Here is a 16230-nt window from a genome sequence, read left to right on the forward strand (position 1 = left end):
GCTCAGCCTGCCTTGACAAATGGTGGTCTCCACTTTACTCCAGCCTCCCTTATACAAAATTGTTCCTAGAATCTTGTGACATTTGCAATAGCGTATGCAGGATTCTCTAATCCTTTGAGAATGCTTGCCATATGTGGTGCCTGCTGCATCGACTATCTGGCTAAGTATACGCTAATGTTCTTTCAGTGCGGTAATTGATTTATAAAACGAAAAGAAAAACCACATGTAATGTAACGAGCACACTATAGACGGCAACGCAACTGTGCCGGAAGGGGATTTAATTTCTTTCACCGGTCCTGATTTTAAATGTCTTCTAACACAAACAATTTTTAAGAAATTTTGTCGCCCTGACGAGCAACGAGCCCATCTATATCTATATCTCTTATAAAAAATTAAAAATAATCCTCACCATAAGTCTATTCCAGCATACTAGCTATCCACATCATCCTTCACTAACTATGCATGTTATCTTCCACTAATAGCTAACTTTCAACCTCTAATTGCAAGCTATGCACATATGTTATCTCCACTCATTTTTATTCTAAATTGTCCGTAATCCCGCAGCAACGCGTGGGATATCTTCTAGATCTGATATTTTTGTTGCCCCTACATAGACATGCAAGCAACGGTGATATACATTATAAAAATAACATCCCAGCTTATATATCTTTCTTTGTCCAATCCAAACGAAAGGAATGTTGATTCAAATTGCGTTAGGTGTGTAAGTACCAGGTTACATAAGAGTGGTATTATACAAAAGAAATACTGATTAAAAAAGGGAGTAGAAACGACTCTATCTATATCTCTTATAAAAATAATCTTTACTGTAAGCCTATCTCAACGTGTAAGTCATCTACATATATCATCTCCCACTAATTATTGACGTAATCTTCCACTAACCATGTGCATCATCTTCCACTAAAAGTCATGTTACCGTACTAACTTTCAACCTCTTAATGCAAGCTATCCACGCCATCTCTAGTAAAGGCAATTACTATCTCCAATATATTAGAAATATAAATATAGAATGCATCCATATATTGTTATTTGTTTTGCTATCTTATCATCGTCTTATAATTCGATCTAATTGTAACAGTTTTTTATTGGATTATTTCATTGCCTCATTCACTTTTGATAAGAATGGATGTAGGACGAACACGTAGGTTTATTTACTTCATACATGCAACGATTTACTTTTTAAAAAGGTCTCATAACAACTGGCTAACACTTTCCTTTTTAATCTTTTTTCTCAGGTCCTGTAAGTACGTACTAGCTATGAGCATCCTTTGATTCCTTGTCAATCTTTTCTCAGGTTCTGTTTTCTCATTGTGCATGTGCGGCGGCGGGACACAACCGGGCAGCACTTTTCCTTGATCTTCGAGAAGCAGGGATTGTAAGCTCGCTCGGTCGCTTTGGTCCCCTTCGTTTCGCTGAAAAAAAAAAGCTGAAACACTGTTTCGGTTGATTTGTTGTGAGAGTAAAATACTTTTTCAGCTAAAAAAAGATAATCTGAAAAGTACGGATTATAAGATAAATGAACATGATGTTTTTTCCGCTACGTATTATACGTAGATGGCTTGCATTGCACGCCGTCGTAGCATATACCCCACCACCGCGATCGGAGCATCCATTCCAAGCCCATGTTTAGTTCACCCAAAATCCCAACTTTCACACTATGCAAAAAGAAGATTCTCTGTCACATCAAACTTGCGGTACATGCATGGAGTACTAAATGTTGACGAAATCAAAAACTAATTGCACAGTTTGGTTGTACTTTGTGAGACGAACGTTTTGAACCTAATTAGTCAACGATTGGATAATTATTACCAAATACAAACAAAATGCTACGGTAGAAAATCTTACACTATGCAAATTTGGCCACTCCAAAGTTTGGCCAACTAAACGACCACAAGCAGCAGCAAACGCTTCTGGCACAGCGCATCCGGGAGCGAGGCGTGGACCACCCGCCGCTACGCAAAGGCTATGGTAATTGTCCACGCGCGTGTACGGATTTACGCAGCGAACGGCAGGGCGCCACGTCGGCTCCCTCTCCACGTGCCACGACATGCATCCTGTTTCCAATTCCGTCGGAGTGTTTCGCCACGTCAAGTACTCGTACTGCTTTGGCCGCGACTGCGTGCTTGATCTGGTGGTGTTCAGTTTGTCGCAGGCTAGACTAGACTGAGACGTGGCCGCGCTGACCCCACGGACACGGCGGCGGCCGGCGACTCATCATGGTCCTGGTACGTACTCCTACCGGTACTTTTCCTCTTCGTTCACTGATAAATCATAGCCGAAAGTATTATTGATGAATTTGTTGAGAAAAAAAAATACTGTTCGTTGACTGAAAAAATACGACTTATAAACCAAGCAAATATGACAATGTCTGTTTTCAGTACGGTGCGGCGACTCCATGATTGAGAGCTTGTATACGTACGTACAGCGAATTCAAATTTCAAAACTGGGTCAGACCACGGTACCGTATCGTATCGCTATCGCCAACAGATCCCAACCAGGTTACGCTATAGACTAGTACACGGTTTGACGTCAAGTTCTCACGGGACTCAAGTGTGCTCGCCTGCTCGGCCTCATCTCACCGTCCTGGCGTCCTCTGATCCTCTCCTCCCTGGAGCGATGACTAATATTTTTCTCTCATAATAAAATAGTTTCAACTAGTTTATCAACCAGCTTTAATATCAGTCGAAGAGGCCCTTGGTATGATCGATCGCCAATAATGCAGCGCCACCACACACTCGCCCACCTTTGAGTCAGTTTGACCTATCGTTTGGTGGTGGTAAACTCGTGTAATGCACGGCAAGGACCTGTACGGTGGCCCAATTCAGCGGAGCTGCCGTTGCTTGCACATGGGTTGCTTCTCGTTGCCATAGATCGACCACCCGCCGGGCGGTGCATTTCTTTTTTAGACAAAATATTTCGGGGCCTATGAGTAAGCGAAATGAAAGGACAGGTGCATTTCCTTTGGCCTCTGCCTAAGGCCTCGTTTAGTTCCGCCGAATTGGCGCCGGCAGGAACACTGTAGCGGTGCTGTAGCTACAGTGCCGTTTTGTTTTTATTTGGTAATAATTGTCCAATTGTTGACTAATTAGGTTCAAAACGTTCGTCTCGCAAAGTACAACCAAACTGTGCAATTAGTTTTTGATTTCGTCAACATTTAGTACTCCATGCATGTACCGCAAGTTTGATGTGACGGGGAATCTTCTTTTTGCATAGTGTCGAATTCTGAAAATTGGGGGAACTAAACACCCCCTAAGCATGAATGAATGAACCCCTCTGAAACACCACGCCTGCTTTTTTTTTTTAAAAAAAAGAAAGCTAAAACCATGTTTGGGGGTGTAGTGGTGTACTCCTATCCTACCAGGAAATAAAAAGCGCCTCGCTCTCGCTGGCTGGCAGGTTATTCGTACCGCTGAAATGGTCGTTGGTTGATTTGTTGGGAAAGAAAAATATTATTCGTTGGCTATATGTATTCTGAGCCTCGTACAATTGTACCCCTGGTTCTACCCTTCAACGGGTGCATTGACGAGCTTCCCCTTCACCAACTGGCAAGCAATCCGCGGGCTCGAAAGTTTTGGCGAGCCACAGATCCCAACCGATCTACACCAGGCTTGCTAAAATATTAGACAATTTTAGCAACAATTTAATCTAGAAAAAAACATTAAATAAAATAATCATGTTGGTGACATCATATGTGCGTCTGTGTGTGTTAAACGTGACAAGCACGTAGATGATACTCAAACTAAGGATTGATAGTCAAGACGTTACAAGATTTGTTCCAGAAACGTACCCAGCGGCAGAGCCGGATGCACTCGACGACATAGTGCCTATCGGTGTAGTCGTTCCGCTCGTTGCAGTGCAGACAGAAAAGCAGAGCCAATCAGCAGAGGACCTTCAACGTGCACCGACACCGGGAAGAAGAGGACGTAGACGTAGCGAGTAGTCGTGCCACCAGTGACACTCCCCAAAAACGTGATTGCTGTAACACCCTGGTGTTATTCTTGCCTAATTGCACTTGCATTTCATATTCATGAGCATCATTCATCAATTCATGAGCATATGTCACTTGAAACATGGGAAACATGACTTTGAAACAAATGTATCATTTCAAGTGTTTTCATCATTTCAGTACCTTTAGTGCTTGATTATTGTATGACCAATGTGTGATATAGCTAAATCTATTGTTAAACATCTTAGCTATGCTTAGAAAGTCATTAGGAACAATGTTCAAGTTGATCATTTTGCCCAATTAAGATTTCAAATCATGGTTTGACTTGTTTTGACCCTAGGACTTTTTGGTTTGACTGTTTAAAAAGTACCACTTGGAATGTTTGCATGTCAGAGCAACCTAAAACAAAGTTGTAGCAAATTACATAAGGAACAAAAGTTATTTTGTGACCAAGTCATGAAAATGTGCACAACATGCTCAAAATGGTCCCACAAGTCAGAATTTGGGTTGATTTCAACACTTAGAAATTTCTAAGTGTAAGTTTCAGTTTTCAGTTTCTTGAACCCGACTTTGACATGATTTTACTCTCTGTCCTTTGCGAATTAGGTCTTGATCATTTAAGATGAATTACAGATGGTACTTAGAGCTACAACTCTTGTGTAGATGGTATGAGCTAATACTTCACGGTTTAGTAGAAAGAACGTTGTCAAATGGCGTCGTCAGGCTCTGATCGCGGGTCTGATGATCGTCTTCGTCAGGCCGAGTGGCCGACCGCCGTCAGGCCCAGTGCGCCAAGTGGAGTCCGTACGCCGTCGCAGCCCCCGCAGGTCAGACCGTCGCTGCCACGACATCGCCACACGCCCCGCAGCTGGCTTATTTGGTTCGCCCGCGCTCCTTCGCATCGTCAGTCCCCTCCGAGCCGAGCTCGCGCTTCCGCCATTGCCGCAGGGAGAGTCGCCGCTGCTCAGCTCGCTCGCCTCTGTGTCGTTGCCGCCTCCAGTTAGCGCTCAGCTCCGTCTTCACCTCCCCTAGCTACTCCATCTCACCGTCGAGCCGGATAACCCAAGGTAGTGGCCTAATTGAGTTCCCGCCGCCACCGCAACTCGCCGGAGTTGGAGCTCACCGTGGCTAGCACGGCACAGCTTCTCTCTGCCTTCCCTACCTCTTGTTTTGTCTTCTCCGTCGCGCGCTATTGCTCGAGTGATGGTGTCACCGTCCTCGCCGGCTCCGTCTGGCCGGAACGCGGCCGCGCACCGCCGTGCGCCATGGCCGAGCCGCCGCGCTCCGTGGCTGGAGTGCTTAGGGGTCAGTAGGGAGCAAGGTTAGGGTACCAATCGACGCGGTTCTTCACGTAGGTCACGTTGGTGCCGTCGGTTTCGCCGGGGAGATCACCGTCGGCGAGCTCGATCATCGCCGCGCCGACGTGTGCCGTCTCCCCTGTTTTGTGTCATTGACACGGGGGTCCCGCGTGTCAGCCGCCGAGCCGAAGAGAGCCAGGCTTGGGCTGCGTCGTGTCGTGGGCCGTCGGGTCCCTTCGGGCCGGCCCAGCAACACTTAAGCGAATTGTTTTCCATTTATTATTTGTTATTTGAAATCAAGAATGGTTTGAAAAATGTTTGGATGATCAAACTTGTTCCAAATTTGTTGAAACAAAATTTGCTAGGTTCCTTATCACCAGATCTACTTGGGAAAAATTATGCATGTCATTTTTGAGATACTTTTCTGTAGAACTTTATTTAATCATGAATATTGCTGATAACTTGAAAAATATGTAGAAAAATATATAGGCTTCAGAAAAATATGATTTCAAGTTTGTTAATCTTCTTGTGTCATGTACTCCTTAGGAAAAATATATTTCATGCATGTGCTGTGGAAAAATTTTGAGGTGTAGTTCAAGCTCCTTTTATAACTGATTTTTGTTATTTTTGCTAGAGAGCAAACTTTGTATAAAACATGCATGTGGTAATTTTTGTACAGTCACTATATGCTATTAAGAACTTAGGAAAAATACTAATTCTGTTGTTTGACACTTTTCATAGTACAAAGTAATTTCATGCTCATTTTTATGCTATAGCTTGTCATTTTTGTGTAGGATGGTTTACTTATCCAAATGCCATGAAATTTTTATGGTAGTCTGTTTAGGGTAGTAGTATGCTACTGCAATTTTCTCAGATTTTTAGGAGCATCAGAAACATAGGTTGCTATTCAAACCTATTATTAACTAGGGTTTAAGCCAGTGTCGCTTTAAGTGTGATTAAGAAAGTCGTAAAGCTTTGGTGTATCTTTGAAGCATTTCATAAGATAGGTTAACTTAACATATTAGTAGTAGAAGAGAATGCAGTAGATGACATGTGCTTGTAGTATAGTTCTTCGATGATGTTGACTACCTTGCATTTCAACATATCCATTGCATTCATCTCCTTCGATGCACCGTTTGCATAATCACTTACACGCATTGCATCATACAGGATCGCAAACCGAGAACCCAGTCGTCATACCTGAGGAGCCCGAGGAGCAGCTCGAGGTGCAGCAGCAGGAAGTGCCAGAAGCCGACGAGGAGGACGTTGAGGAACTTCCGGAGTGCCCCGATCACCGTCCGAGCTCCTTCGAGAGAGGCAAGCCCCGGAGCATTTTTCTCCCGGTTTGCAATTAATTAATTAAATGCTTTACTTTAATTGATGCATTACGTTCAGGAGTTGTTTGCAACCGTTGCTGCATTATACCTTGTTTACCTTTGTTATACTATATCCTTGTTACCCTGGTATCCGCAGTCGAGTCAATGCTTAGCTGGCTTAGACCGGTAGAAGTCGGGTGATTTCCTGTCACCTGCGAGCTATAGGTGGTTACCTGGATCTGCTTGGATGACTATGAAGTCATAGTATAACTAAGTGTTAAATGAAGTTGAGACCGGACGGAGACTTGCAGAGTTTTGAACTGTAGTGTTTCCGTCTGTGTCGATTAAGGACCGACCGTTGTTGGGCCTCGAGTCATGTTGAACGCATGCCTTACATTTAGCTGGCCGGATAAAGTACCTTCCGACCGCGAAGCTGGGAGATTTTTCGGGCCGAGTAGATTGCCCGCAACGCACTGTACCGGAGCAGGTGTGGTAGGACACGGGGGCGGGATGATAAGACCAAAGTGCAGTCGGTCGGCCCTCGGGTACATGTGGTTCCTGGCAAACTCGAGATTCCTGGAAAGTTGACTCGGTGATCAATATCTCACTTTAGCGGGTGAGTGAGGTTTGTGTAAGGAATAAATCACCAGCTGGTTAGGAATCGATTCGAATCGCCATCGCTCCTGGATAGTGAGCACTTGACTTGAGTTACTTCATCGTAGTAAATGCTATGGAACACTTGGACAGTTATAGTGAATATGACAGTATGGAAGTTGTTTAATGATCATTGGTTATCATTCTCTGCTTAATCACATGTTTACTCTAGCATAGGTGCAAACCTAGTTGACAGGTTAATAATAATTAACTTGGCAATAATGCTTTTAGACAGGTTTTTGAATTGCTAAAAATGCTTCTTTTTGCAAATGAGTCAGCTACCCTACTATAAAGCCCTTCATAATCCTTGGTGTCATTATTTTCGGTTATGTCGGGTAAGTCTGGCTGAGTACATTCTCGTACTCAGGGTTTTATTCCCACTTGTTGCAGATGGGCAGATGTACTATGGCTACTGTATCAACTGCCTGTATCCTGCGATGGGTGATGCTTAGGACCATGGGCATGGTCATTCCTTACGTCTCATCTGATGCTTTTGTTGGAGATGATCATTCGCTGGCACTATATTTGAACTCCGTGTGAGTGTGTGTGGTTTTAAGCAAATGACTTCCGCTACTTTTTATTCGAACTTGTTTTGTAATAACTATGTTTAAACTCTGATGTATCTGTTATGCAAACTTTTATGTAATATGTGATTGGTGACCGCTAAACTTAGTACGATCATGGCTGGGACATGAGTTGGTTTGAAATCCTTCGTGATTTCACGGACTACCGGGTTATACGGGCTTAAGTTTGCTAAAGCGTCTGCGCTGGCGGATGATTTTCTTACTTAATTTCGTATAATTGGTCGGTTCTGTCACAATTGCCACCCTTCACCCGAGCAGGTGAACACGAAGACGGCAGGTGTTCCGGAGGCCCTACTCTCCCAGTTCCAGTGCGCGCAGGAACCGGGACGGGAAGAACCAAAGAGCAGCTGATATATGTGGTGGAAGCCCAGAGGAACGACTTACGGAGGAGCTCGGCATATATGCTCGCGGTGGAAAAGGAAAGGGGCTCAGGAGGAGATCAGGAGATGGAGAAGGTGCGCGGACGCAGAAGAATGGAGATGGCGGTAACAGGCAAAAACTCCCGCAATGAGGCCGTCTCCAACATAAAAGGGAGTAACTTCAGAAAAACTCTCGGCCGTCTCCAACACAAAAGAGAGTAACTCCCGTAATTATATGGATTGAGTGGCAAAACCACTCTCGTCCCATCCGCTCGCCCCCTACCACGCCCATGCCCACGCCCGCCCGGCGGCGGTGACGGCGCGTGTGGCACACCCACGTCATTTTCTCAGCTTCTCAATATAGATAGACAATGTCCAACCATATAAACCGAGTCAGCGTCTTGTCAAAATCATGTACGGTATTAAACCATATATCACGCATTATTACGACCTATAGAGTTTATTTGATTTATTAAATACTATATGGGCCAAGCCCATAATATATCCAACAAGGCTCTTGGACCTCACCTCCCGAACCCTAGCCCCAGAGTTGGAATTGGGGATGAACCACAGTTGCCCTCAGGAATCCTAAATCTCCTCTCCCTCCAATGAGTCCCGGGTTTTGGGTTTGAGGGAGACCATGCCCGAAACCGCGACCACCATTGATGCGGTTCCGCCACCTGCTCCTTCCGTAGCGCGCCACGTCTCTCCCTTTCGGAAAACGAGACTGCCAACCGAGCCATGGTGGGAGACGACTCGCTTGGCCACGTGGAGGAGTCCCGCGCTCCCTGATAGGCGAGTCAGGGAGCCTTGTCACCGGCGGCGAGGGGTTGCCGCCCCTTTTCGCCATGGAGGTCCTCACGTGTTCTCTCATCCCCGCCTCCCCACCTGTGTGATTAATGTCCTCTCTCTTCTCATCTAATCTAACCGCTCATCCTCACTCCGCCATAATCTAACGTCTTCGTTTTAATTTCAACGCATGTTTGTAGGTTGATGGACGACCGGAGCTTCCGTCTTGTAATTTTGGGCATTGACGTGTACTCCTATCCTATCTCGTACCTGGGAAATAAAACAGACTATTTGACGCAAGGAATGACGTACTCCGCCCACGCATACGTAGCTTGTTCGGGAGGCCGTAAACGATCATGGATTATTTACTGCTGGCTAGTTTGGTGTGAGAGAAAAACACTGTTCCTGGCTGGAAATTTACGATCGTTTACGAGCAAGCGAACAGGCTGACGATCGCATCCATCTATGTATGTATGTATTCTGAGCTTCGTACAATCGTACTCGTACCCCGGGCCCTGCCCTTCAACGAATGCATGCACGTGTCGGCAAAAGATCGGGCCAGATCCCCCGCATGTGCGTGCATAACTGCGTCGGCCGGCCATGGTTGTCCCGTCGATCAGATCATCCTTCCCGGAATTGCCGTGCACCGCCGGCCGCCCGGGCGTCGGTGCTCCTGCTCCCTCATTGCAGCCTGCAGGGCCTTTGGGCAGCGCGCACGACCACAATCCACAAACCGACGAAGACACACGCCGCGCGCCTCAACTCATGCTGCTGCTGTGTGTGTCCGGTATACACATACGGCCGTTCAGTCACAGTGGGGCGCCACACATACGGAACTTGACGCGGTCCTCCGTCTCCGTGTCGTTCTCCGTGTGCGGAAAAACCCGTACCCTCCGTTCCGTGGCAAGTCAGAAACACATGGCACCTCACGACGACGATACCGACGAGACACGTAGACTTTGAAAGTTCGACACGCCCCAAAAAAAATAAAAGCTTTCTAGTCTCATGAAATTTTAGAGGAAATCTATTTCGCCTTACCTCAATTATCACCTAGTCTGTTTTGCTTCTTAAACTTCAAAACCAGATATCTTATACCTTTATAAGCTCTCAAAATCATTCAAATTAACTCTCTGTCCTAGTTTGGAGTGGTTTTGAAAACAATTTTTTGTCTTTTTCTAAAAATAAAAAAATGGGTAAAAACTTGATATGGGGTTTTAAACCATGAAAAATTCCTCTTAGATTTTAAAAACTAGAAACCAATTCCAGAGACAGATTAAGATAGGTAAATACAAATATAACATCATGAAAACATCTATAGGAACTTTAAAAAATAGGTTTAGATCTTTGAAAATGAGAAAAATATCCAAAAAATTCTAGAATATCCTCAAAAGATTATAATCGAGGTATAAATAACTGTACATGTACAAAGTATGAGATGCAACCAATATGAATGCAATATGCATTAATGTTCAATGTGTTCATGCTATGCATCCATAATGGTTACGTATTATGCTTTTTGTGGAATTTTTTTAAACGCTGTTTACATAACAAGTAGAATGTTTTGAGACTTTTCTATGTTTCTATGGATTTTTTCCATTCTCTTAGAGCTAAATCCATTTTAAAATCATCTAGAGATTTTTTTCATGAGTTCTAATGTATTCCATTTGAAACTTTCAAATTCCAATGTATCTCTACAATTCTTCTAGGATTTTTAAAATCTTAGAGACATTTTTTTATGGTTTTATAAAACTTATGAAGTATTTACCCATTTTTTAACTTAAAAAGATAAACCTGCCTTCAAACCAGGATAGAGAGGTAATTTGGATGGTTTTGAGAGTTTAGAAGGTATAAGATGTCTGGTTTTAAAGTTCGTAAGAAAACCAGACTACAAAGATAGTTTACGAAGCTAGAAGGAAATGGACCTTTTCCCGAAATTCCAGCAAAACAATCGTCCTTCTCCGAACGGGCCTTACCCTAAATCCAGGTTTTGAAACGAGAGGCCCATGTACCGACGGCCCACAGCTGCACACGCGGTCTCGAACCAGCGTCCAACGGTCCAACCCAGCCAGAGCAGGGCGGACCAGTAGACGCGAATCCATCCGGTTGGCCGTCACGCTCATCCACGCACCCTAAAAAAATCCGCTGTGAATGCCCGAACTGCCCTCAAGTTGGTCCGCCATAACCCCCTGGTCCCCTGCGAACCAACCCTAAGATTGGGTTTTCCCCTCCGCCTCCCTCCCCCCTCACAAAAGGGCGGCAGCACCAGCACCCCTCGAGTTCGGAGCGCAGCGCAGGGCGGGGGGAGGAACAAGCCGCCGCCGGCCGCCCTCCTCCGGCTCACCACCAGCCTGCCTTCGCTCCGCGCCGCGCCGCCACGGGGAGGAGCGGCGTCCAATTCGGGATTCACAAGCGGCTTCAGCCACGAGGTATCTTTCGCTTCGTCTCCTCGACGCGCCGGCGCCGTACGGTGCTTTATCGGGTGGGGCAAAAGGGCTTGGTGATCTTGCTTAGGATGGGTCCGTTTGGTCCGGGCTGAGGTCGGCGGAGCGGGGAGGCCCAGGTTCACTGCATCTGCCCGCCCCCCCCCCCCCCCCCCCCCCCCCCCCCCCCCCCCCCGTGCTCGTTGTATTAAGTGGTGATGTCCGATTGGTCCGTCAAAATAGCAGCTCTTGGGCCACCTTTGTCTGCGATTTCCTAGTGGAGTGGATAGGTGGTATTCTTCATTCTTAGTGGCGAGCTCTCCTTATTTTGAACCAATGGGGTTAAACTTTTGGAATTGGTGGCTGAGAATATACCCCTTGCTGTGGCCGTCAGTGCAGCGCTGCTGAAAGCCTGAGCCCCCCCGCTGTGTGTCCTGCAGGTTGAGCCAAAGCTATTTTCTAAGAAAATGGCGGCGACGATGGTGGCGATGACTGCGAGGAGCAAGAACAGCGTATTATCCGTGGAGAAGAAGCAGGGCTGGTCTATTCAGCTCCCGGAGCGCCGGTTCCCTTGGGATTCACATGAAGACAAGGGCTTCTCTCTAAGCGTGCAAGGCTCTGGGCCTGCTCACGGCAGCCTGTTTGCTAGCGTGGGTCTTAAAGTGTCGACGGGTGTGCCAGCAGTGGCGCCCGGTCCGGGTGACAAGGATATTAAGATTCCGTTTGCTGATCATTGCATGAAGTACGTGTCCGAGGCGGTTGGGTACAAGGTTATTAGCACTAAGGCTGAGCCAGTGGAGGAGGAGGTGGTGGATGCTAAGGCAAAGAAGGCAGCCAAGAAACGTGGGCTGAAGCTGAAGATTAAGATTGGGAACCCACATTTGAGGAGGCTGGTTAGTGGAGCTTTTGCGGGTGCTGTTTCCAGGACTTGTGTGGCACCACTGGAGACAATCAGGACTCACTTGATGGTTGGGAGCAACGGTGACTCCATGATAGAGGTGTTCCAGTCAATCATGAACACTGAGGGGTGGACTGGGCTTTTCCGTGGGAATCTTGTCAATGTTATCCGGGTTGCGCCAAGCAAAGCAATTGAGGTAAACTACTTCCTTTTTTTATTTGATTTGATAATACCATTTAGATGTCCTGGAGGTCAGGTCCTGTTGCTTAAAATTCTATCATGTGATGTCACTGTTGTCAGTTTTTGTATCAGTGATGCTAACTGATGCTTGTACAAATCATGGTGTTTTTTACACTTAAGTGGGGTTGGTAATTATGGATAAATGATTAGGAAAAGATTAATTATATTTGATACTGTTGTACTGCCAATTCCATTTTGCTGATGGCCTAGCAGTACAAACAATTCCATGTTGAAATAAGATTTTACCAATATACGGAGACATTCTTCAAATCCATCTGAAGTTAAATTTCTGTAACAGCACCCTGGCTGCTATTAGTATAGTATATGTGATTTGCAAACACATTCTTCAAAGGAGTTAGTGTTCGCTTCATGCTTTTCTTCATCTAGTTGCTCTTGATCTTTTAGTTGCTTATTACATTCTTGATATGATCTGTATCCTCTACAAGAAAATATATGGTATCATATTGCTATCCTTGGTTTTGATAACATTTTACCACTTCAAGCTATGGACCTTGTTGTTTGTGGTTATTCAGCTTTGTCTAGATCAATGTTCAAAAAGGCGCTAGGAGGTATCTAGGTGCTGACCGGTACTAGATCCTAAGCGTGCCTAGGCGTCGTCTAGGAGTTTTCTAGGCGTTCTACACATATACATATATTACATTAAATAAAAGAAAAAAAACAGGGGACTGTGGACTGAAAGTTAGACAGAAAAGCCCCAAAAAAGCCCAGCCCACCTTTCCCTCCCAGGTGCACGCCAACCCAGCCCACCCTTCCCTCCCTGGTGCACGCGTCCACCTTATCTTCTCGACTCACGGACTCTGCTTTCCGCCCGCCTCCTCCCTGCCGTCTCCGCCGCCGCTAGCTTCCTCCCGGCTGCCGTCTCCGCCGCTGCGAGGCTGCGCCTGCCGTCTCCGACGCTGTGCGGCCGTGCCTGCTGTCTCTGCCTGCAAGCAGCCCGCCATCCATGCCTCCTCCCCCGCCGTCCCAGCTGTTCACACCTCCTCCTCCGGCGCCCCTGCTGTTCCCACCTCCTCCCTCGCCGCTCAGCATCCATACCTTCGTGGATCTGCTTGTAGGAACACCGGGGACGGCATGTCCGGCCGCCACGGCCGACGGGCGCCACCTAGGTACCGCCTACCCCCCTAGGGTCCACGGTACCCCGTCACCTAGCGCATAGGCGTGCCTAGGTGGCCGTGGAATCATGCCTTTTTGAATACTGGTCTAGATTGGTAGTTTATGAATCGTATCAACTGAGTTGCAACCACTTACCTTATATTTTGAATATTATATAGATTTTTTCTGATATTTTGAGCTTGCTATCTGGTCATGTGCAGAATAGGCATGTTTGACACTCTATAGGCGGCAAACATGTATAATATGCTACTATATAATTTTGTTTCTAAACATGTGAGAGGCCTCAAAATGAATTTGTTAATTAGCAGTGTGCTTCTTGGATATTTTTTATGGCCTGCACTGCAAGAGAAATTTATTTAGATATGGACTCTCAAAATGGTAGTATATGTTAGCCTTTATTATGACTTTGCTTGTGGTATTCCATGTCCATTTTTTTCTGCTTATGAATCTAAGATATCCAGAGACCTTGGTTTTTGCAACAAGTGATCAAGCATCACCTATACTGTTGTACGAACATGCCTTTATATAGCTGACCTCTTTGTTCAAATGCAGCTGTTTGCTTTTGATACTGCCAAGAAATTCTTGACTCCAAAGGCTGATGAGTCCCCAAAGACCTTCCTACCTCCATCACTTGTTGCTGGAGCACTTGCTGGAGTCAGCTCAACCCTGTGCATGTATCCATTGGAATTGATTAAGACCAGATTGACGATAGAGGTGCACAGAGCTCTTAACCGCTTGAATAACTGATGTTTCTCTGTGCACCTCAGCTCACTCCTTGTTTCTGCAGAAAGATGTCTATGACAACTTCCTCCATGCTTTCGTCAAGATTTTGCGAGAGGAAGGTCCATCAGAGCTCTACCGTGGTCTGACACCAAGTCTGATAGGAGTGGTGCCATATGCTGCGACCAATTACTATGCCTATGACACCCTAAAGAAGCTCTATAGGAAGACGTTCAAGCAGGAGGAGATCAGCAACATCGCAACTCTCCTAATTGGTTCAGCAGCTGGTGCTATCTCCAGCACTGCCACCTTCCCTCTCGAGGTGGCCCGCAAGCAAATGCAGGTAGGAGCAGTTGGCGGGAGGCAGATCTACAAGAATGTGTTCCATGCGCTCTACTGCATAATGGAGAAGGAAGGGATCGGCGGCCTGTACAAGGGGCTCGGACCGAGCTGCATCAAGCTGATGCCTGCAGCGGGCATCTCGTTCATGTGCTACGAGGCCTGTAAGAAGATCCTGGTCGAAGACAATGAGGATAGTGAGTGAAGCTGAAGCATGTATGCCCCTGAGGAATGGGTATGTCTGATGTGGAAGGCTGGAAGGTGGGGGTACTATACCCTAGTCGTATCAACTGATGAAAATGTAGATCTAAGATATTCGAGCGCCTGTTAGATCAAGTTTTGGCTCAGTTTTGTGTTGAAATCCATAAAGAATATTCTTACTTGGTGCTGCATGTTGCGGGGGCAATTTTGTCATGTGGCCATGTCTCAATGTCGCAAGGCTCGTAACTTTTGCTGTCGCTACTCTAAGGGCCTCTTTGACATGGCTTATGTCGGCTTTGGCTTCATCTATTTTGCGTAAATTGAGGTACTGTAGCGTGAAGCCGTTTTGTAAGCCGGGGTTAAAATGAACTAGAAGCCGGGAAAAGCTAGTTTTTCTGGTTTTATTGGCTTTGGCTTCACCAGTGAAGCCGTTTTGGATGAACCGTGCCAAAGGGGGCTTAATTTTGTAACATGTTCCCTCAATCTTGAAATAAGTGACAAAAGCATTTAAATTTTGCGCAGAAGTAGGCTCGTTTAATTTCCTCAACGACATTTCCCCTCTTACACATAGGTCCTGTTTAGGCCTCGTTTGGAACATAGAAAACCGAAAACATATAGGTCCCGTTTAGGTCCTTTGGAACACAGAAGCAAAATCATAGGAATCTATCCCTAATACTAAAGCGACAAAATTTTAGCCTAAATTTTCGTCTAGACTAATTTTTGTCTGGCCTTTCCATAACAATTTTTGCTAACTCTCATCGATTCGGTTTCAACCACCATGGATGACCAGATTGAACCAAATCGAACACAAATTTCTTAACGTACATGGACTTTGCCACACGAGAGTCGAGTCCTGCGCGACCAGAAGTTTCGATCCCAATAGAAAAAACACAATCGAATCTCCTACAACTAAAAAGAACAAAGCGTTGATATTTTTTGTTGTGACATTTATTTTTGGTTCATCCGTCTGCCCACGCCTGCGATCCCGCACCCGTCGCTCCCTCGGTCTGCCTTCCCCTGCGATCCCCTGCCGCTCGCCGCGCGAACGCGTCCACGCCGCAAAAGGAAAGACCAATCCGCACGATCACCGCGAGTCCACGCCGCACAAAAGGAAACCACTCATATGCCTCGATCTCGTGATTCCTCCGCCCGCCTCCCCATGGTCGCCCACCCGCAGCTGGCCGCGCCGCCGCCGCACCCGCCCGCAGCTCGCCGCGCAGCCCGCGCCCGCCCGAAGCTGGCCATGACGCCGGCCGCGCCCACCCGCAGGTTGCCGCGCCGACGGTGCCTGCGCCCGCCCGCAGGTGCTCGTGA

The 16230-nt window shown here is 46.3% G+C and overlaps 1 protein-coding gene across 1 annotated transcript; it reads left to right on the forward strand.

The window, feature by feature from the left end:
* Positions 1-11178: 11178 nt before the first annotated feature.
* LOC136527175 (adenine nucleotide transporter BT1, chloroplastic/mitochondrial-like) lies at positions 11179-15219 on the forward strand. Its single transcript, XM_066519794.1, has 4 exons — positions 11179-11390; positions 11825-12478; positions 14209-14370; positions 14444-15219. Exons 2-4 carry the CDS (start codon positions 11852-11854, stop codon positions 14918-14920), a joined length of 1266 nt encoding a protein of 421 aa, XP_066375891.1. The 5' UTR covers positions 11179-11390; positions 11825-11851; the 3' UTR covers positions 14921-15219.
* Positions 15220-16230: the final 1011 nt, after the last annotated feature.

This window comes from Miscanthus floridulus, chromosome 19, assembly GCF_019320115.1.
Source record: "Miscanthus floridulus cultivar M001 chromosome 19, ASM1932011v1, whole genome shotgun sequence".
Classification (NCBI taxonomy): domain Eukaryota; kingdom Viridiplantae; phylum Streptophyta; class Magnoliopsida; order Poales; family Poaceae; genus Miscanthus; species Miscanthus floridulus.

What these genes read in the sequence shown, in the direction of transcription:
- LOC136527175 (XM_066519794.1), top strand. Translation starts at nt 11,852, where the DNA reads ATGGCGGCGACGATGGTGGCGATGACTGCGAGGAGCAAGAACAGCGTA. An exon ending in CGCCAAGCAAAGCAATTGAG is followed by an intron (nt 12,479 to 14,208) that starts GTAAACTACTTC and finishes GTTCAAATGCAG; the next exon opens with CTGTTTGCTTTTGATACTGC. An exon ending in AGACCAGATTGACGATAGAG is followed by an intron (nt 14,371 to 14,443) that starts GTGCACAGAGCT and finishes TTGTTTCTGCAG; the next exon opens with AAAGATGTCTATGACAACTT.